The sequence below is a fragment of the Saccoglossus kowalevskii genome, chromosome 1 (genome assembly GCF_978046115.1).
Source record: "Saccoglossus kowalevskii chromosome 1, keSacKowa6.1, whole genome shotgun sequence".
NCBI lineage: Eukaryota > Metazoa > Hemichordata > Enteropneusta > Harrimaniidae > Saccoglossus > Saccoglossus kowalevskii.
Window position 1 is genome coordinate 27,337,800 of NC_140641.1, and position 23,966 is coordinate 27,361,765.

Here is a 23,966-nt window from a genome sequence, read left to right on the forward strand (position 1 = left end):
AATTTCTATTGTAAAACAGCGTGCTATGATGAGATTCATGGAGCAAGAAAGAGAATTTATAAACCCAACTAGGAGATCCCAATCCTTAGAAGATTCACCCACGCAGATGAGACAATGTGTAGAATATGCAACAAAAAAACAGGAAAAAGATAATATTGGCAATTTACATCGAAAATACAAGTATAAGCTGGGGAGACATTCTACTCATGAGGACAGTAATGAAGACGGTGGGTGTCTTAAAACAAATTCTTTATATTTTGTTGTTGGCCACATTATATCATTTGTGTTTTATGAACGCATTCTCTGTGATATAATGGTTGTTTTGTTACCTTCACACTATTTTAAAGGAACATGTATGATGTCAGTGTTACATAAATTCACATATTTTACCTTGCCTGTATCATCATAGATGAAGATTTTCTTTGTTGTTATCATTGGCCCCAACATATTTTCTTGTGCTCAAAATAAACTTGGATATTAGCCTCCAAGTTACCAAGGGTACCAAGTTGGATTTTGTATGTGTTCTATGAATATTTTTCAAGTTATTGGTTAAATACCCTCCAAAATTACCTTTTTCTTCTAGTTACAGTAAAACATTTTTTTTATCTGATCATCAAATTCGGAAATCTGATCATGCACTATGAAATGTCAACCAAGTTCAATTTTGGTGTGGCCAGCATGGGACAAAATGAAGTCATTCATACTGCTGATAATAATAACCAACTTGAGGAGTTTGCTTTCTAAGAGTGCAGTAAACAGATATGTTCTATAAATCAATGCTTATATATACAATACACAATACACGTACGTGTAGTGTTGATTGAGGAACATGATGGGTAGTATTTTTTATTGGTTTTGCATATGCGCAATTCCTGAAGCTATAAAATAGTAATGTAAAAAATCCCGCACCAGGACTAGGGGTTAAATTATTCTTAAACGTGTATAATTTTGAACATAAATAACGTGTGTGCTTTGGTCATAATGATAATGAATAGGAACCTTTATATTATTAATTTGTGTTATGATGTTGACAATTGTTTTCTTGCTATAAACATGATATCATTCATTGTCACATACATAACACTTGTATATCCATATTAAATGAAGAATACTTCGAGACACAGGTGCTGTTATATTCTCCATCACAAACCAAAACTACTATTAATACACACAACAGAATTCCATATGCAACTAGGACTGTGCATTGCAATGTCAATACAATGAGAATAATACAGAACATTAATTAATTTTGAAAAGAAAAGATTTGTCATCGTCAGTTTGTATCCATTCGTTTATTTGTTATTTAATCTAGATTTTTCATGGGCAAGGTTGTAATAGTTGGGCTATGTTTTTTTCCAAACATTTGAATTTTGGAATGTATAAAAATCTTGCTTAAACGCCTCGATTCGTTTAACACAGGAATGAGTACAGACAGCTTATGGAAAATGTATACCTTTTATAGTGGATCTAGTTTTTAAAACAATTCATTTCTGAAATCATTCATGATGTATGTAAATACATAAAAGTTTGCCTTTGAAAATTGATTTATGAAGTAGAGTTGGTCGTGTAACTAAATATACTCGAAATTCTAATTCGTGTCATCTTATATTTTTAGTTATTTTATTTCTAACATGCTAATGCATATTTATATATACTAATTTGCATGACTACAGCTAATTAATAGTTTCTACATTCAAATATTCACTGTAACTAAACTATACCTGTTTAGTTGTTATACATATGAAGGCGACTCCCAACATGTCTCTAATTAATTCATACAATGTATAGTATTTAGTTTCGTATTTCTTTTTGTTGATAATATACCGTTATGTTTTTGGGACATAGAAATGTCTTTCTTTCCAGATGTCACTGTGCAGCATGTTCAGTCTGGCCAACAGAATGTTGAAGACTTTGTCAGAGAAAAGGTTTATAGTGACTATGATGATGTTGAATCGCCAGATAAAACGGAGCCATCGTCTCCGTCTTCCCTATTATTTTCTCCAACATCGGAACATGGTGATGATACGGAAATCAAGAAAGGTTTGTTACAATCAGTGATCGTTACAATTTCCATAGCTTTCAAGATGCTTTAAATTACTGCAAAGTATTTTAGCATAATCAATAACAACTGTAGGTTAGTACTGTGTATCCATAGTAACAGGTGCAATGGTCAGTTTTCTAACATACAAGTTCACCCTGCTAACAATTTAGTGATAATATTCGCATTTACAAAACCATTGAAGTTAATGCATTTTAATTGAATGAATGGATGAAGAATTATTTTTTCAATATATTTATTGCTCAGTGTTCTATTTTGCATTATCCACTTTGCATCATTTTCACACAATTATGGAGGTTAAATCGCATTCCTGCATGCATTGCTCGCCTCCTTCAGCACATTAGCTTTAGTGAATACCCTCCTTGCATGTGAATGCCAGTACATTACGTGCTGTGCTATTCTTCCTTGTACAGGTCAATTCCAAGACTATGTTCCTGTCATTCTTGAAAAAAGGACCCGCAGTGGCTTGACAGGTAATCATTGCGATCATGGGGAATACTGTTTATAATCATTCTCTTGTTAAATCTGTCATATCAGCGTCTTCGTCCTTAACTTACGAAACCTTTCCAGATTGTCCATAGAGGGGCGGGAGATACTTGTATGATATAATTCATGATTTCATACATGAGTAATGCGGGGGTTTATTGACCTCGTAAGCATGCTAATTAAATTAATTACGTAACATACTTTCAGTGCTTCATCTGCTTGCTTGCTTTCTCTGCTCCATTCCATGCAATGTATGTAACCTTATATCTGAATGAGGTTATTGAACTTCATTTCTGCATTGCGTTGTGGGAATATAAATGAAGTTGCATTTGCTTATATTATGTCTTGCATTTATTTCATCAACATAAATGTTTGGTGATATGGTAGGTTGTTTTCTTGTCATCGTTGATAACAAATTACTGTATTTGTTATGTATCATATTCAACTATTTATTGTTTATCAGGTTACAAAATACGAGAACGGAAACCTCTTTTTAATAAGAACGCCAAATATGAGCAAGAGATTGAAAAAGAAGAGCAGAAGAAACTGTTTAGGAAGCGAACGTTCAGTTTAGCCAGCACAAGTGGTGATGAAGCTTCGCCGCCAAGACGTCGTCGTCGGTCTCTTTCTGAATCAAGTGGTCACATTGTGTGTGGTCGGGGTCGAGGCCGTGGTCGAGGTCGTGGTCGTGGATACAGACGCGGGAGGGGTCGTGGAATGGGTAGTAGAGGTGGAAGAGGTGCAAGTAGTACCACTCTTGCTGTCGACAAAGTAAAGCGGAAATACACGTGGAGAGGCCGTGGACGACAAGAAAGCGGACACTGTAGGAGTAGGGGCAGGGGAAGAGGCAGGGGACGAGGTAGAAGACGTGGTCGCGGCCGTGGCCGTGGCCGAGGCCGTGGCCGTGGCCGTGGAATGAGGCATTTAACTGAAGATAATATCGATATTAAGGATGAAATTATTGATCCTTCAGACTTTTTGTTCACAATGGATATCGCATCAGATACAGGAGACATTTTATCAGATGGCATGCCGAGTACATCTGAATCAGAGAAGTCTATGAGATGCATCATTGATCCATCTAACTATAATAAAATTCGATTTGTATCCGATGGAAGTGCAGGTGATAGCGCCATGGAAACACCAGAAAGAAGACGGAAAAGACTATTTGATAAACCTGGAGGGAAAAGAACTTGTAAACGACGTCATCTCGATCTCGATCAAAATATGACCTTTGATGATGTCACTGAGGTAGAAAACTTTCTTTTTTTTCATTATAGCGATTACAAGAAACACAGAATTCTAAATTATCGTCTTCCATTTTTTGTATTAGCTATTCATATTTATTTATACTATGAGGTGCCATAAGCGTACTTCACGTGCATTGGTCACTTTAAAAATGATGAGGGGGCATTATCGCGCGATATGCAATCGGCATTCTCATTCAACCAATAAAGTTGACAGAGACAGTAGAGTGATGTATATAGAGCGGATCGCCGACTAAATTCAAGGCTATCAGGTGGGCTCATTCAGAGAATTTCCTGCTGCAGAACGCCCAGGTGCCACGTGCTGTGAATTCAAAGAAATGACATGCTGAATGTTGAAGGTCACGATTTTATGATTTGCTTTTGGACTCATTAATAATGTATTTGAAATAATCATCCCTTCCTTCTATGATTCTAAATATTACTTGACACAGTATATTAGTATTTTTTAATGTCGCGATGTATAACCATGCGCATCCTTTGTCCATATCGCTCTGGTAATTCCTTAAAAGTCCATATGTCTCATTTCTAAATTTTAAGTGAAGATGATTTGTTGAGGAAAATACAAAGTAAGGTATTTGACAAAAAAACACGTCATGAATGACGGTTAATAGGATGTTTTGCACTTACCGATACTCGTAAGTTGTATGTGCGTGTGCAGTAATGCTCATAACTCTGTGAATATAAATGTCACATAATCATTGATATCGATTTCTCAATTTAAGTCAAGTTCTCATTAAGAAGAGATGGCATTATTTTCACTGTTATGACGGGGGTCACATGGTAGTTTCTTGAACACTCGAAATTCAATTTAGTAGTATTAACCAAGCGAACAGATTTTTGATTTATTGTTAGATTTTAATGATGACTGTAATTATAAGTTTCCAGACACTGGCAATGATGGCGTAATTTTGTAAATCACGGGAGCCGCGTTGTTGTATTGGCCCCCCAGAAAATAAGTTGTCATTGAAGTGCGTGTTTATTCATTATTGCAATTATCATTATGATTAGTTAAATTTGGATAGGATACGATATTTTATTTGGAACGTACACAAAAACAAGTGAATTCGTTTCGCAGTTTCGGCTGAATTTACTAGCGAATTAATACGACACGTATTGTTGTTCAGGATTTCCCATTCACATTACTTCTCGTATATAGCGTAACAAAATCATTGTATACGAATACACGTGTTTACCGTTATTGAAATTATATGTGGGTATTTTAGATTGACTACGACACGGAGGACTTCGACAAAGAACACGAGGCTGCAGCTGAGGTATACGAGATCGAAGGGATTGAAATCGAGGGAATCAGTCCAACCAGACCAATGCCACCTGGTAGGTGCTGTTTAGTGTATGATTCACGATTTCTTGCGGTGTAAAACACGTAGTTGAGCTAATATGTGACATATTTGGTGAGATATATGCCGGATATATGTCCGTAGCTTTCAAAATTTCAACGCAGTAATTCGGATCAATTAAACGTTTGGTGTACTAGTAAATTAGCGCGTCTACCCTCTTTATTATTTCTGTTATTAAGGGTCACCCATGAGCAGTTCTTTTGAATAATTTTGTTGAAATACAACAGTTCTTTTGAATATTGTATTGAAATACCACGAATAAATGTTGCATTAGAATAAATTACTATCGCATGCCTATTTCAGAAAATGTCAAAAACACGCTCGTTTTCCAATGCAACATAACTAAACTAACGTGCATTGATATATTACAGAAATGAAACGTATAATGGTAAATAAAAACTCTGGCGAAACAATGTTACATCGTGCAGCTAGAGTGGGAAACGAGGTGAGTTGCAATATTATATGAAGATAACAGTGGCGTGAAAAAAAACTTGCTTGCTTGAAGAAAGTCGCCGTGGTCGTGTTGGGCGGACGTCCTCGAATTTCATGTGAACTGTTTCAACCGTTTTTTTTTACATGCGTTGTATACATAACATGAAACCCTTATCACGTGGCTAAATCAGTTGACCGATCAGAATCAAGCCATAATCCACTTTGGGGAGACAAATGAATCATACAATTAACATATAACGAATTGCACAAACTTTGCAACTTTCTAGCTATAAAGTGTATTTCCACCATGACAGCCGTGGCAGTGATAACATCGTGAATTTAGCAATCGAAAACACACTAACCCAAGTTACCTGCAAAACTCGGCTGTATTTCTGTAACATTTTCGTTTGGGGAACTTGTCTTTACGTTTTTTAGTTCGGTTTGGAGGACTGTCGCTGGAGACAGGGGTCGGAGTTTACAGAGTAGATAAGGTTCACACAGTAAACTTCATGGACGACGGTCACGTACGCTTTATCCGGTCACCTAAACTATTGTCATAAATTTGTCCAACCCGGTGTGTAGTACGCCACCTTGTCACTATGATTCGTTAGTCAATAGCTAATCTTTGTTTTGCGAACATAATTGAACACTCGCACCTCGATGGACAATTTCGAGCCCGGTAGTGGCGTCAAAAATCGATCACTCAATTTTCTTTGGAAGTTTTTCTTGTGGCATTTCATAGACATTATTCAACGTAAGGCCGCCGAGACCAAATGATGCCCAGCCATATTGATGACTAGACAGCCGTAGTTCGAATAAAAAAATACACAAAGGCAAACACAAGTGCTTATTATTTTGCAAAATGTTGCAAATATTAAGTTCTTAACCAATCCCGTCGTGTGATAAGACAGATAATGAACTCGTTCGGTAGATTATGTATCACTCACTCAGCCTGTTTGCCTCAACTGGAATGTTGGTTATTTTGAATAACAATTAGCAAAGTCTGGGACGTTCAAACGCCGACTGAAAGAGAAAAAAACCTAGTGTCGCCGTGAAGTGTACATATGCCACATTTGATAACAAATCCGACAATTGCGAAAAGAAGAAACGTCCTTTGCCTTACAAGTACTAGTATAATGAAACTACCAAGAATGACTTTTGACACTCGTGGTGTTCGATTTCTCTATAAACACTCCAACGTCACGTATTCCTAATCAATATGGCCGCTGCCGACCCCCACCCCTAGTGGATGAGCTCCCTTGACGTGACTTTGTAATGGCGTATGTTAATTAGTGGAAATTTTCTGCTGTTTTCAGGAGATCGCGTTGTATTGCATAGAGAATGGCGTCGTGAACATCGATGTCAAGGACAACGCTGGCTATACACCGCTGCACGAGTGCTGTGTGCGTGGAAGACTACAAATCGCTAAACATTTACTCAAATATGGTGCTAATGTAAACTGTAGCTCTCTGGATGGAACTCGGTAAGTGTTACAGTTCTTCAGCTGTATTGTGGGTATCTGATGGTGAAATGTCACACTACATCATTATCATTACCGTGGATTCATCTATATACTCACTATACAATGGTATGCATTCATTACGTTTCCCAGATTAAATAAATAATAAAATTCATAACATGAGGTGATACTTTACCTGAAATTCAATATCAAATTGTATCTTTAGATTGTTTTTATAAATCATCGAAATCTGGCATTCCGGAACCGGATCTCGGCTGTTTACAGATACATTTTGTCAAACTTGGTACATACATTGGCCCTTGATCTAAGTCATTTTGTTTTCTAGATTGGATTCTAAATAACCGATTGGCGGTCTTGACGGCCTTTGGCCTCTGACGAGCTTTGACTGCTCATGTTCAAATTTTATATATTTATTATACATCGTGTCATAGATAAACAGATGTATTGGTTTGACGATCTAATTCAAAATGGCCAACCGGTGGCCATTTTGTTTTAATTAATGCTGTTTCAAAGATATATCTCTCAATATGGACAAGTACTCTTTTTACGATCAGATGCAAGATGACTGAATGTCAATCATCTTAATGTTAAAAAAATCATCATAATCAAGCATCAGCTTAAAGTTCTGGATCCATATCTCTATACTACTATAAACAAAACTATACGTCTTAAATTTGATAACTAACTGGAACTGTGTCATGCATGATTTGTTTAAACTATGTGTGAAATGTGTTCACCCTTTTCACTCCTCCACACTGAAAAGGTAGTCAACAAAGGAAATTTCAACGCTTTTCTGAGAGACAGTATCCTAGTGCACACACCATTGTCAACGCCCTCTATCCTCTCCGCATTACATATGTAGTAAAAATATAAGCATAATCACGATGTGTTTTGACTGTTTTTAGACCCATCCACGACGCCGTAGAGAACGACCATGCTGAAGTGGTGAGGCTGTTACTTTCGTACGGTGCCGACCCACTATTAGCTACATATGCTGGAAGAACACCCTTGAAAATTGCACGGAGCAAAAAGATGGCATCCTTTTTGAAAGGTATGAGAGCTGTTTTTGCCCCAAATAATAACCATTTACAAAGTTGATGCGTTTGGAGAATATGATTTGTTGTGTTTGTCGCATGTAATAAGCGATGTAATGTCCAATCATGACCTGGATTCTAAATAACGATGACTTTTTTCTCTCTCAATATATAGACTATTTAATTGATTTGAATGGAAGTATACCCGACGACGATGACAGTTCCGGTGAGGACGTTTATCATGAATGGCAGTTCATAGGATCAAATGATGTATTCGGTGAGTTATTTTGAAACACCACCGCATTAAGATACGAGTCTTGTCAGTGAAACTCAATACTCCCAATTACGTAACATGTCTATATGTCCATTGGGCAAGATACCTCACAATTACAAGGATTTCATCGAGGGGCCACACTCCGGGAACGAAATACCATGCACCCCTTTCATAAACTATAAAATACCATTTTTAAGAGAAATGTCGTCTACTGATTGACATAGCGTTCCACTAAACATACACTTACATCCCACTGACAATACGACTACGACAATATTTTAGCACGATCAGCCACAGTCCCTCTATAGAGATAGAGGGACTGTGGATCAACTATTATTTATTTAGTAAATTGTATTAGATCATTTAAAACGACAGCGTGAATATTTGGATAATTCGTGGAGTGATTCCTCCGGCTGCAACATTTATGCACTGCCCGAGGAAGAATAGTGTTATTGTTGAGACGCTTTTCATGACATGCCGTAATTAAATTACATAAATGTGAATGGATAATGAAATATTATCGTAGTAGCTAGGCGTTAGTTGAGTGGCGTATAGCGAGGGAAATGCCATATATATTTTCGGCTTCCTCGGTGAAATATCCCTCCTATTACTAATATACTTGATCACTGTCATAAGTGTTAAAAGCTATTTACTCGGCGTTCGGGCTCGGGTTCTTCAGTATTTTCGCGTGTGTGTGTGCGTGTGTGCGCGCAATACATAATGAATAAAACAGTTAACGGTTTCCTGGCACACGAGATATTCTGTTTGATGACGTCAGTAACTTGTTGGCTTGTTCCCAAGTCAGTACAGGGTGACACACCTTATACACACACAACTCATGCATACCCAAATTGGCTACGATATTTTCAGTATTTCAAAACATGAATAGCTACGAACTAGAATAAACAAAAAGGTGGATGTGTTGACACAAATATCACGTGACTGGAGTATGCAAATGTATAAGTCATTATTTTCTTGCTTCCGTTTCTATATCTGTCCTATCAGTTGTACCTAATATGACTTGAATGGCTATGTTTATTCTCTCCATGTTACAGATGACCCTGATGAACTCGGGTTCGATTTGTTTGAAAATTTACCCGATGATTCTGAGCCGGAGATAGAACCTCTATTAGAACTTAGTGACAGACCACATATACAAACATATCATCTTTTCGGGTAAGTCGTTTTTCAATATCCCAAGTTTCACTTTTACAAGTTTTACTACGAGGGTCGCTGTGTAAGTATATTTATCTCAGTGGTGTTATTATTTACTGCATGCAAATATGGTCATAATTAATTATATCTTCTCATCAGTGATGATACATTGAACATTGTAGTCAGTATTTGAATTTGTAAAACCAAATTGCACTTTTAATTGACGTCTAATTTTAAGAAATCCAATTTGATCAGAAAAGTTCAGTGACCAGGTTTGGTGTCTGAAATCTAATCTACGTTTAAATAACATATGTTTGTATATATTCATTTTTCCAAAAATAACGAGTGAAATTTCGATGGTGGATGATTATGTACCGGTATATGTACAAATATCCTTGAAACTAAAACGTGTGCCCAGAAAGGCTTACAATCGCATGCGCAGCGACCCCACCCACTAATATCTACTATGGAAGTACTTCCTGTTTTCCACATAACCATGAATATTACCTATCTGGAATAATATTCATGGATAACCAAGATGGTTTTATTTTTCTGACCTAAACCTGAATTTAATATAAAAAGCAAATGCCAGCACAATGCTATTATTCGTTTGCAAGGGTTTACTAAACGAAACATAATATCTGATCGTAAAGGTATAGTATAATAAACAAAACATAATATCTGATCGTAAGGGTATAACAAAAAAAAACATAATATCTGATCGTAAGGGTATAATAAACAGAATATAATATGCGATCGTAAAGATGCAATAAACAAAACGTATCAAATCGTAAGGATACAATAAAAAAAACATAATATCTGGTCTTAAGGGTATAATAAACAATACATGATATCTGATCGTAATGGCATAATATACAAAATGCAATATCTGATCGTAAAGGTATAATAAACAAAACACAATATCTGATCATAGGGGTATATTAAACAAAACACAATATCTGATCGTACGGGTATAATAAACAAAACATAATATCTGATCGTAAGGGTATAATAAACAATACATGATATTTAATCGCAAGGGTATAATAAACAACAATATCTGGTCGTAAGGGTGTAATAAACAAAACATAATATCTGATCGTAAAGGTATAATAAACAAAACACAATATCTGATCATAGGGGTATATTAAACAAAATGCAATATCTGATCGTAAGGGTATAATAAACAAAATGCAACATCTGATCGTAAGGGTAAAATAAACAAAACATAATATCTGATCGTTATGGTATAATAAACAAAACATAATATCTGATTGTAATGGCATAATAAACAAAATGCAATATCTGATCGTAAGGGTATAATAAAGAAAACATAATATCTGATCGTAAGGGTATAATAAAGAAAACATAATATCTGATCGTAAAGGTATAATAAAGAAAACGCAATATCTGATCGTAATGGTAAACAAAATGCAATATCTGATCGTAAGGGTATAATAAAGAAAACATAATATCTTGATCTTATGGGTATAATAAACAAAACATAATATCTTATAACACGAGTGTAATAAACAATATTATCTGATGTTTTATCACAGGTGTGGTAATTGGATGTTGTTGAGCGACGTCTTGCCGAGGGCTGCGCTGACACATCGGGAATTCGCCTTGAAGCATTCTGACATTCCATTGACCAAAATCACCGTGGAAGACTTCCTGGAACACGTTGGGGATGGTCAAATAGCTGTAGCGCCGAACAGTGTTAGGAATAGGGGGAGCGACGAGATCGTGGAACTAGTTGAAAGTAGTGATGCAATTCGTGATCTGTTGGGTATTGAAGTCGCATCTTTGAAAGATGAGAACGATAACGAATGTAAAGGATTGAGGCGGTCGCCAAGGAAACGACACGAATTGGAGGCTACGTAGTACTGGCAATATATCGCATTCGCGCTTCGTTTGTTCAAGTGTTGTCTATTTACAATGGTATCAACCATACTGTCTCTGTTGTTCGCTGAGTGCACGACGAAGTGGAACGCTATGGCCTTGAATCACGCACTGTTGTATATACTCGCGAAATGATTTTTTCTATGGTAAATGTTGCGAGTGTTCCCGCCCAGTGTATGGCAAGGGAGTTATGTGTCGACAGGGAGCACATTTTCCGTGACGTCAGCCGCTCATGCCGTTGTGGTTGGGCGAAATATTGACCAGACCATCTCAGCATTATTGTGTCCCAATAACCATGACAACTTACAGTACTATGTACGTCACCGGATGGGAGTCTTCTGCAATCGTTATGCGAGTGGGATTCTTAAATGCTATGTCGTCATCGCGTGTTTTGAACGAACCGATAATCGATTATTGTACTGTGACTTCTATGTTTGGTTCAACGCCGTGTCGTTATATCCGCCATGGCCAGTGGGATGCGCTCAACAATTATCAATTTGACGAACTATGTACAGATTGTAAAATATAACGACATAATAGTTGAGTCTCGCGTGTAGATGTGTGTATGTGTATGCGGCAAATATGCAAGAATGAAGCGTTTTCATACGGTACCACCATCGTTGTGTTTACGTATAGCTGGTCTACAGCAATTGCACAGCTGGTACATTCGTGTTATTAGTGGTCCAGATGACATAACACGTTTGTTGTGTTTTTAGGCTAATCCTGGGCAGCCCACTACATTAACCTGGGACAACATTGCACACTCTGCTACGTATTTCATGGGTCATTTCGTTCTCAAAGTTTAGAAGGGGGCAAGCCTGGTGCTATATATAAAGACGGAATGACAACTTTATTTTAGGTGTATACCATTATATTCAGTTTAATGATGCATTTTATTATTCAAGACATTCTTTTTCTTTGTCGGTATTTGCTCACATTCTATTCCAGTTCGCTTGGCCATTTTGTATGTCAACACACGGAGGAGGAAAGCTCCTCTGTAATTACGAACGTGTCTGCCACCAACTTTAGAAATTATTGCACAATCGTATACAATGACTTAATTCTTTGGTTGATGTACGAAGTATTTCTTTTCTGGTAAGATTTGCGTCATCCTTGGTTGGCACTGTGCAGGGCCGGGTTCACGCGGTCAAATCAGTTCAGATAGAATTTTTCGTTGCGGATCACGTGACCCAATCTCGTATATATTAGTTCAATTTATCGAATACGGTGTCAGGTGCATTGCCATTGACGGGTACGTGTTGTTTGTAGTTGATGGGTAGGTCGCGGACTGTACTTCATGGCTTTGACGAGCTTAACTTTTGAAACCCCAAGATGTTTATTATTCAGTTATGTGGTATTACATATATAACCAAATTAAGCAGGCACAATATGAGAAGAAAAAAACAACATTACAGGAGTTGCAGAAAGCAAGCAGCGGAATCAAAACATTGTTAAAATTGTGTTGTTTTTTTTGTTGATAGATTTTTTTTTTATTTTTGATCAGCATAGTTTTGTTACATCTTTTCTATGTAACGTATTTGCTTTAGTTGTTTAGTTTATACAAATCGCACAATCACTGCCTTATATTATTATTGATCAGAACCAAATTTACAATTGATTATTACATGTTGGTGTTACATACGAACGCGGGTTTGTTCGTTTTGTGCATCCGACGCGGAGTTGATCGTCTCGTTTTGGAGTTAAATCATGACGTTATGCGCACTATTTATGCGCATTGTATACTTAGCTAATGTTAAGAAGTACGTTTTTTCCACGAACCGGGCTCTTCTGCATTTATTTTATCAAACCCGGGAATGTTGATAATTTGTTTTGTTCAGTACCATACCATACATACTCTTTCGATATATTTCACTGTTTATTTTTGTCTCCCTGTTTGTAGACGTTTAATATGGAGGTGATGAGTAGAAACGTAGTTACAACTGAAACAAATCTCCTGTAAAAAAGAAATCATGTAATTTTTTGTAATTCTGTTTTCTTTGTTGTTACAAAACATTCCAGAACGGAAATGTAAATAAAAAAGCATTTTTGGATAAGTCTGGCGTATTCATTGTTTAACATAGCAGAACACGCAGGAACAGATATGACGTACTGAGATCAGCGTGGCGGCTGACAATCTAAAGCTCGATCCTGTTCTAAAATTAGTGTGTCGAATCGCTTCAATCTTCGATACACCCACATTTTCCGCTTTAATTAACATAATTTATTGACAATATAGACACGAGCACGCCGTGTGAAATACTGACTTACCCAGTTCTCATTCCGAAGAGTTTCACTAAAACGCCACCAACGACAGACTCGGTACTACTTTCTTTTAAAGATATTTTTTTTGTCTCTGGGATTTCACCTCCATGTGTCCGGCCGCACCTGTATCTCGGAACATGCCAGGGCAAATTTCATTCAAACTTCACACACATATCGTATACTATATATGCACGTGAGTTTGTTTCATGATCGAATTCAAAATGGCCGAAGGTCTAAGTCATGCATGGACATTTTTCATTCAAACTTAACATGTCAATTAAACATGTGTATTTACATGGAGATTGTAATCCACTAGATGTATATTCGTATGGAGATTGTAAAACACTACAGGTCTATTCATATAGACATTGTAAACCACTACAGGTATATTCATATGGAGATTTAAAACACTACAGGTGTATTCATATGGAGATTGTAAAATACTACAGGTGTATTCATATGGAAATTGTAAAACACAACAGCTGTATTCAAAAGGAAATTGTAAAACACTACAGGTATATTCATATGGAGATTGTAAAACACTACAGTGTGGAAAATAAAATGTAAACCACTACAGGTGTATTCACATGGAGATTGTAATCCACTACAGATGTATTAGTATGGAAAATGTAAACCACTACAGGTGTATTTATATGGAGATTGTGAACCACTGCAGGTGTATTCATATGGAGATTGTACTCCACTACAGGAATATTCATATGAAGATTGTAAAACAATACAGGTTTATTTATATGGAAATTGTAAACGACTACAGGTGTATTCAAATGGAGATTGTAAACACTACAGGTGTATTCATATGAAGATTGTACTCCACTACAGAAATATTCATATGGAGATTGTAAAACAATACAGGTTTATTTATATGGAAATTGTAAACCACAACAGGTGTATTCATATGAAGATTGTACTCCACTACAGAAATATTCATATGGAGATTGTAAAACAATACAGGTTTATTTATATGGAGATTGTACTCCACTCCACTACAGGAATATTCATATGGAGATTTAAAACAATACAGGTTTATTTTCATGGAGATTGTAAACCACTAAATGCGTATTCGTGTGGGGACTGTAAAGCACTACAGGTGTATTCATATGAAGATTGTAAAACACTACAGGTGTACTCATACGGAGATTGTAAAACGCTACAGGTGTATTTATATGGAGATTGCAAACAACCACAGATATATTAGTATGGAAAATGTAAACCACTACAGATGTATTCATATGGAGATTGTACTCCACTACAGGAATATTCATATGGAAATTGTAAAACAATACAGGTGTATTCATATGGAGCATGTCAACCACTACAGGTGTATTCATATGGAAATTGAGAACCAGCACAGGTTAATTTTCATATAGATTGTTAACTACTATCGGTTTATTCATATGGAGATTGTAAACAACTAAATGTTTATTCAAATGGGGATTCTAAACCATTACACGTGTATTCATATGGAGATTGTAAAACACTACATGTATATTCGTGTGGGGATCGTAAAGCACTACAGATGTATTCATAAGGAACTTGTAAAACAATACAGGTGTATTCATATGAAGATTGTAAACTACTACAGGTGTATTCACATAGGAGATTTAAATACTACAAGTGTATTCACATGGAGATTGTAAACACCACATGTGTATTCATATAGAGGTTGTAAATCACTTCAGGTGTTTCATATGTTGATTGTAAAACACCTCAGGTATATTCATATGGAGATTGTAAACCACTACAAGTGTATTCACATGGATATTGTAAACCACTACATGTGCATTCATACGGAGATTGTAAACTACTTCAGGTGCATTCACATGGAGATTGTAATCCACTACAGGTGTATTCGTATGGAGATTGTAAACCACTACAGTTGTATTCATATCGAGATTGTAAAACACTGCAGGTGTATTCAAATGGAGATTGTAAAACACTGCAGGTGCATTCATATGGAGATTGTAAAACACTGCAGGTGTATTCATATGGAGATTGTAAACTACTTCAGGTGTATTCACATGGAGATTGTAATCCACTACAGGTGTATTCGTATGGAGATTGTAAACCACTACAGGTGTATTCGTATGGAGATTGTAAACCACTACAGGTGTATTCACATGGAGATTGTAAACTACTTCAGGTGTATTCACATGGAGATTATAAACTACTTCAGGTGTATTCATATGTAGATTGTAAACCACTACAGGTGTATTCATATGGAGATTGTAAACTACTTCAGGTGTATTCACATGGAGATTGTAAACTACTTCAGGTGTATTCATATGAAGATTGTAAACCACTACAGGTGTATTCACATGGAGATTGTAATCCACTACAGGTGTATTCATATCGAGATTGTAAAACACTGCAGGTGTATTCAAATGGAGATTGTAAAACACTGCAGGTGTATTCATATGGAGATTGTAAAACACTGCAGGTGTATTCATATGGAGATTGTAAAACACTGCAGCTGTATTCAAATGGAGATTGTAAAACACTGCAGGTGTATTCATATGGAGATTGTAAAACACTGCAGGTGTATTCAAATGGAGATTGTAAAACACTGCAGGTGTATTCAAATGGAGATTGTAAAACACTGCAGGTGTATTCATATGGATATTGTAAAACACTGAAGGTGTATTCAAATGGAGATTGTAAAACACTGCAGCTGTATTCAAATGGAGATTGTAAAACACTGCAGGTGTATTCATATGGGGATTGTAAAACACTGCAGGTGTATTCAAATGGAGATTGTAAAACACTGCAGGTGTATTCAAATGGAGATTGTAAAACACTGCAGGTGTATTTATATGGAGATTATAAAACACTGCAGGTGTATTCATATGGATATTGTAAAACACTGCAGGTGTATTCAAATGGAGATTGTAAAACACTGCAGGTGTATTCAAATGGAGATTGTAAAACACTGCAGGTGTATTCATATGGATATTGTACAACACTGCAGGTGTATTCATATGGATATTGTAAAACACTGGTGTATTCATACGGATATTGTAAAACACTGCAGGTGTATTCATATGGAGATTGTAAAACACTACAGGTGTATTCATATGGAGATTGTAAACCACTGCAGGTGTATTCATGTGGAAATTGTAAGACACTACTGGTGTATTCATGAGGAGATTGTAAAACATTGCATGTGTATTCACATAGAGATTGTAAAACACTACAGATGTATTCATATGAAAATTGCAAACAACTACAGATATATTACTATGGAAAATGTAAACCACTACAGATGTATTCATGTGGAGATTGTGATCCACTACAGGTGTGTTCATATGGAGATTGTAAAAAACTACAGGTGTATTCATATGGCGATTGTACTCCACTACAGGTGTATTCATATGGCGATTGTACTCCCCTACAGGAATATTCATATGGAAATTGTAAACCAATACAGGTGTTTATTCAAATGGGGATTCTAAACCATTACAGGTGTATTCTTATGGAGATTGTAAAACAATACAGGTATATTCATATGAAGATTGCAAAACACCATAGGTGTATTCTTATAGAGATTGTAAACTACTACAGATGTATTCATATGGAGATTGTAAACTACTACAGGTGTATTCATATGGAGATTTAAACACAACAAGTGTATTCATATCGAAATTGTAAATACCACAGGTGTATTCATATGGAGATTGAAAAACACTGAATTTATATGGAGATTGTAAATCACTTCAGGTGTTTCATATGTTGATTGTAAAACACCTCGGGTATATTCACATGGAGACTATAAAATACTATATTCATATGGAGCTTTTCATTTGGAGCTTGTAAATCACTGCATGTGTATCCATATCGAGATTGTAAAACACCACAGGTGCATTCATATGAAGATTATAAAGCACTACAAGTGTAACCATACAGAGATTTAAAAACGCTACTGGTGTATTCATATGAAGATTGTAAAAAAAACAGGTGTATTCATATGGAGATTGTAAAGCACTACGTGTGTAATATATGAAGATTGTAAAGCACTACACGGGTAATCATATGGAGACTGTAAAATACCACAGGTTATTCATATGAAGATTGTAAAACACGACAGGTGTGTTTATATGGAGATTGTAAATCACTGCCAGTGTATTCATATGGAGATTGTAAACACTACAGGTGTATTCATATGGAAATTGTGAATCACTACAGGTGAATTCATATGGAGACTGTAAATCACTACAGGTGTATTTATATGGAGATTGTATAACACCGCAGGTGTATTTATATGAAGATTGTAATCTACTACAGATGTATTCATATGGAGATTGTAAGCACGATAGATGTAATCATCTGAAGATTGTAAAGCAATACACGTGTAATCATATTGATATTGTAAAAGACTACAATTGTATTCATATGGAGATTGCGAACCACTACAGGTGTATTCTTATGGAGATTAAAACACTACAAGTGTATTCATATGGAGATTGTAAACACCACAGCTGTATTCATATGGAGATTGTAAATCCCAACAAGTGTATTCATGTGGAGATTGTAAACACTACAGTTGCTTCATTGGTTGATTGCAAAATACCACAGGTATATTCATATGGAGATTGTAAAACACTATATTCATATGGAGCTTGTAAATCAATACAAGTGTATTCATATGGAGATTGTAAACACTACAGGTGTATTCATATGAAGATTCTAAAGCACTACAGGTGCATTCATATTGAGATTGTAAAAGACTACAGGTGTATTCATATGGAAATTTTAAACTACTACATGTGTATTCTTATGGAGGTTAAAACGCCACGAGTGTATTCATATGGAGACTGTAACTAGCACAGGTGTATTCATATGGTGATTGAAAAACACTATATTCAGATGAAGATTGGGAGATTGTAAATCACTGCAAGTGTATTCATATGGAGATTGTAAACACTATAGGTGTTTCATATGTTGATTGTAAAATACCAAAGGTATATTCATATAGAGATTGTGAAACACTATATTTATATGGACCTTGTAAATCAGTACAAGTGTATTGAAGATTATAATGCGCTACATGTGTAATCATATGAAGCATGTAAAGCACTACATGTGTATTCATATGAAGATATTTAAGCACTACCAGTGTATTCATATGGAGATTCTAAACACTACAGGTATATTGTCATGGAGATTTAAACACTTCAAGTGTATTCATATGGAGATTGTAAACACCACAGGTGAATATTGTAAAGCACTAAAGAGATTATAAAGCACTACATGTGTAATCATATGAAGATTGTAAAGCTCTACATGTGTAATCATATGGAGATTGTAAACCACTACAGGTGTATTCTTATGGAGATTTAAACTCCACAAGTGTATTCATATGGAGATTGTAAACACCACAAGTGTATTCACATTGAGATAGTAAGTGTATTCATATGGGGATTGTAAACACAACAGGTATTTTATATGTTGATTGTAAATCACCACAGGTATATTCATATGGAGATTGTCAAACACTATATTCATATGGAGATTGTCAATCATTACGAGTGTATTCATATGGAGCATGTAAACACTGCAGATTTTTCATATGGAGATTGTAAACCACTACAGGTGTATTCATACGGATATTGTAAACTCTACAGGTTTATTCATATGTAGATTGTACACCACTACAGGTTTATTTATATGGAAATTGTAAACTACTAATTGTGTATTCAAATGTGGATTCTAAACCATTACAGTTGTATTCATATGAAGATTGTAAAACACTACATATGTATTCATATGGGGATTGTAAAACACTACAGGTGTATTCATATGGATATTTTAAAACACAACAGGTGTATTCATATAAAGATTACAAAGCACTACATGTGTAATCATATGAAGATTGTAAAGCTCTACATGTGTAATCATATGGAGATTGTAAAACACTACAGGTGTATTGTATTCATATGACGATTGTAAAACACTATAGGTGTACTCATATGGCTATTGTAAAACACCACAGGTTTATTCATATGAAGATTATAAAGCACTTCATGTGTAATCATATGAAGATTGTAAAACACTACAGGTGTATTCATATGACGATTGTAAAACACTACAGGTGTACTAATATGGATATTGTAAAACACCACATGTTTATTCATATGAAGATTAAAAAGCACTTCATGTGTAATCATATGAAGATTGTAACACACTACAGGTGTATTCATATGAAGATTATACAGCACGACATGTGTAATCATATGAAGATTGTAAAGCTCTACATGTGTAATCATATGGAGATTGTAAAACACTACAGGTGTATTCATATAAAGATTGTAAAACACTACAGGTGTATTCTTATGGAGATTTAAACTCTACAAGTGTATTCATATGGAGATTGTAAACACCACAAGTGTATTCACATTGAGATAGTAAATCACTACAAGTGTATTCATATGGGGATTGTAAACACAACAGGTATTTTATATGTTGATTGTAAATCACCACAGGTATATTCATATGGAGATTGTCAAACACTATATTCATATGGAGATTGTCAATCATTACTAGTGTATTCATATGGAGCATGTAAACACTACAGATTTTTCATATGGAGATTGTAAACCACTACAGGTGTATTCATACGGATATTGTAAACTCTACAGGTTTATTCATATGTAGATTGTACACCACTACAGGTTTATTTATATGGAAATTGTAAACTACTTATGGTTATTTAATATGGAGATTGCAAACCACTAATTGTGTATTCAAATGTGGATTCTAAACCATTACAGTTGTATTCATATGAAGATTGTAAAACACTATATATGTATTCATATGGGGATTGTAAAACACTACAGGTGTATTTATATGGAGATTGTAAAACACTACAGGTGTATTCATATGGATATTTTAAAACACAACAGGTGTATTCATATAAAGATTACAAAGCACTACATGTGTAATCATATGAAGATTGTAAAGCTCTACATGTGTAATCATATGGAGATTGTAAAACACTACAGGTGTATTCATATGACGATTGTAAAACACTATAGGTGTACTCATATGGCTATTGTAAAACACCACAGGTTTATTCATATGAAGATTATAAAGCACTTCATGTGTAATCATATGAAGATTGTAAAACACTACAGGTGTATTCATATGACGATTGTAAAACACTACAGGTGTACTAATATGGATATTGTAAAGCACCACATGTTTATTCATATGAAGATTAAAAAGCACTTCATGTGTAATCATATGAAGATTGTAACACACCACAGGTGTATTCATATGAAGATTATACAGCACGACATGTGTAATCATATGAAGATTGTAAAGCTCTACATGTGTAATCATATGGAGATTGTAAAACACTACAGGTGTATTCATATGAAGATTGTAAAGCTCAACATGTGTAATCATATGGAGATTGTAAAACACTACAGGTGTATTCATATGAAGATTGTAAAACACTACAGGTGTATTAATTTGGAGATTGAAAAATACTATATATTCATATGGAGATTTAAAGCACTACAAGTATATTCCTATGGAGAATGTAGACCACTACAGGTGTGTTCATATGGAGATTGTAAACACTACAGGTGTATTCATATGGAGATTGTAAACTCTACAGGTGTATTCATATGGAGATTGTAAACCACTACAGGTGTATTCATATGGAGATTGTAAAACACTACAGGTGTATTCATATGGCACTACAGGTGTATTCATATGGAGATTGTGAAACACTACAGGTGTATTCATTTGAAGATTGTAAAACACTACAGGTATATGCATATGGAGATTGTAAATCACTACAGGTGTATTCACATGGAGATTGTAAAACACTACAGGTGTATGCATATGGAGATTGTAAACTCTACAGGTGTATTCATATGGAGATTGTAAACCACTACAGGTGTATTCATATGGAGATTGTAATACACTACAGGTGTATTCATATGGAGATTGTAAAACACTACAGGTGTATTCATATGAAGATTGTAAAACACTACAGGTATATGCATATGGAGATTGTAAATCACTACAGGTGTATTCACATGGAGATTGTAAAACACTACAGGTGTATGCATATGGAGATTGTAAATCACTGCAGGTGTATTCATATGGAGATTGTAAAACACAACAGGTGTATGCATATGGAGATTGTAATGCACGACAGGTGTATTCATATGGAGATTGCAAAACACTACAGGTGTATTCATATGGAGATTGTAAATCACTACAGGTGTATTTATATGGAGATTATAAAACAGTACAGGTGTATTCATATGGAGATTGTAAACCACAACAGGTGTATTTATATGGAGATTATAAAACACTACAGGTGTATGCATATGGAGATTGTAAACCACTACAGGTGTATGCATAGGGAGATTATAAAACACTACAGGTGTATGCATATGGAGATTGTAAAACACTACAGGTGTATGCATATGGAGATTGTAAAACACTACAGGTGTATTCATGTGGAGATTGTAAAACACTACAGGTGTATGCATGTGTAGATTGTAAATCACTACAAGTGTATTCATATGGAGATTGTAAAACACTACAGGTGTATGCATATGGAGATTGTAAAACACTACAGGTGTATGCATATGGAGATTGTAAAACACTACAGGTATATTCATATGGAGATTGTCAATCATTACGAGTGTATTCATATGGAGCTCGTAAAGACTACAGATTTTTCATATGGAGATTGTAAACCACTACAGGTGTATTCATACGGATATTGTAAACTCTACAGGTTTATTCATATGTAGATTGTACACCACTACAGGTTTATTTATATGGAAATTGTAAACTACTTATGGTTATTTAATATGGAGATTGCAAACCACTAATTGTGTATTCAAATGTGGATTCTAAACCATTACAGTTGTATTCATACGAAGATTGTAAAACACTACATATGTATTAATATGGGGATTGTAAAACACTACAGGTGTATTTATATGGAGATTGTAAAACACTACAGGTGTATTCATATGGATATTTTAAAACACAACAGGTGTATTCATATAAAGATTACAAAGCACTACATGTGTAATCATATGAAGATTGTAAAGCTCTACATGTGTAATCATATGGAGATTGTAAAACACTACAGGTGTCTTCATATGACGATTGTAAAACACTATAGGTGTACTCATATGGCTATTGTAAAACACCACAGGTTTATTCATATGAAGATTATAAAGCACTTCATGTGTAATCATATGAAGATTGTAAAACACTACAGGTGTATTCATATGACGATTGTAAAACACTACAGGTGTACTAATATGGATATTGTAAAACACCACATGTTTATTCATATGAAGATTAAAAAGCACTTCATGTGTAATCATATGAAGATTGTAACACACTACAGGTGTATTCATATGAAGATTATACAGCACGACATGTGTAATCATATGAAGATTGTAAAGCTCTACATGTGTAATCATATGGAGATTGTTAAACACTACAGGTGTATTCATATGAAGATTGTAAAACACTACAGGTGTATTCATATGAAGATTGTAACACACTACAGGTGTATTCATATGAAGATTATACAGCACGACATGTGTAATCATATGGAGATTGTAAAACACTAACAGGTGTATTCATATGAAGATTGTAAAACACTACAGGTGTATTCATATGAAGATTGTGACACACTACAGGTGTATTCATGTGAAGATTATACAGCACGACATGTGTAATCATATGGAGATTGTAAAACACTAACAGGTGTATTCATATGAAGATTGTAAAACACTACAGGTGTATTAATTTGGAGATTGAAAAATACTATATATTCATATGGAGATTTAAAGCACTACAAGTATATTCCTATGGAGATTGTAGACCACTACAGGTGTATTCATATGGAGATTGTAAACACTACAGGTGTATTCATATGGAGATTGTAAACACTACAGGTGTATTCATATGGAGATTGTAAACCACTACAGGTGTATTCATATGGAGATTGCAAAACACTACAGGTGTATTCATCTGGAGATTGTAAAACACTACAGGTGTATTCATATGAAGATTGTAAATCACTACAGGTATATGCATATGGAGATTGTAAATCACTACAGGTGTATTCACATGGAGATTGTAAAACACTACAGGTGTATGCATATGGAGATTGTAAATCACTGCAGGTGTATTCATATGGAGATTGTAAAACACTACAGGTGTATGCATATGGAGATTGTAATGCACTACAG

General features: G+C 35.2%; 1 protein-coding gene across 5 annotated transcripts in view; it reads left to right on the forward strand.

Moving 5' to 3' along the window:
* LOC100377943 (uncharacterized) overlaps positions 1 to 13,502 on the forward strand; it is a 61,639-nt gene extending 48,137 nt beyond the window's left edge. For 3 of the 5 annotated variants that reach the window (XM_085500175.1, XM_085500188.1, XM_085500185.1), the window contains 11 exons: positions 20 to 227; positions 1,846 to 2,040; positions 2,473 to 2,532; positions 3,009 to 3,796; positions 5,037 to 5,148; positions 5,543 to 5,616; positions 6,920 to 7,086; positions 7,989 to 8,134; positions 8,293 to 8,394; positions 9,447 to 9,567; positions 11,106 to 13,502. In XM_085500175.1, coding sequence (XP_085356301.1) covers positions 20 to 227; positions 1,846 to 2,040; positions 2,473 to 2,532; positions 3,009 to 3,796; positions 5,037 to 5,148; positions 5,543 to 5,616; positions 6,920 to 7,086; positions 7,989 to 8,134; positions 8,293 to 8,394; positions 9,447 to 9,567; positions 11,106 to 11,430 — 2,298 coding nt within the window. In that variant the 3' untranslated portion in view covers positions 11,431 to 13,502. The remainder of the gene's footprint in view (positions 1 to 19; positions 228 to 1,845; positions 2,041 to 2,472; positions 2,533 to 3,008; positions 3,797 to 5,036; positions 5,149 to 5,542; positions 5,617 to 6,919; positions 7,087 to 7,988; positions 8,135 to 8,292; positions 8,395 to 9,446; positions 9,568 to 11,105) is intronic. The other 2 variants (XM_078013869.2, XM_085500181.1) reach the window with 2 other exon arrangements.
* The last annotated feature ends 10,464 nt before the right edge of the window (positions 13,503 to 23,966 follow it).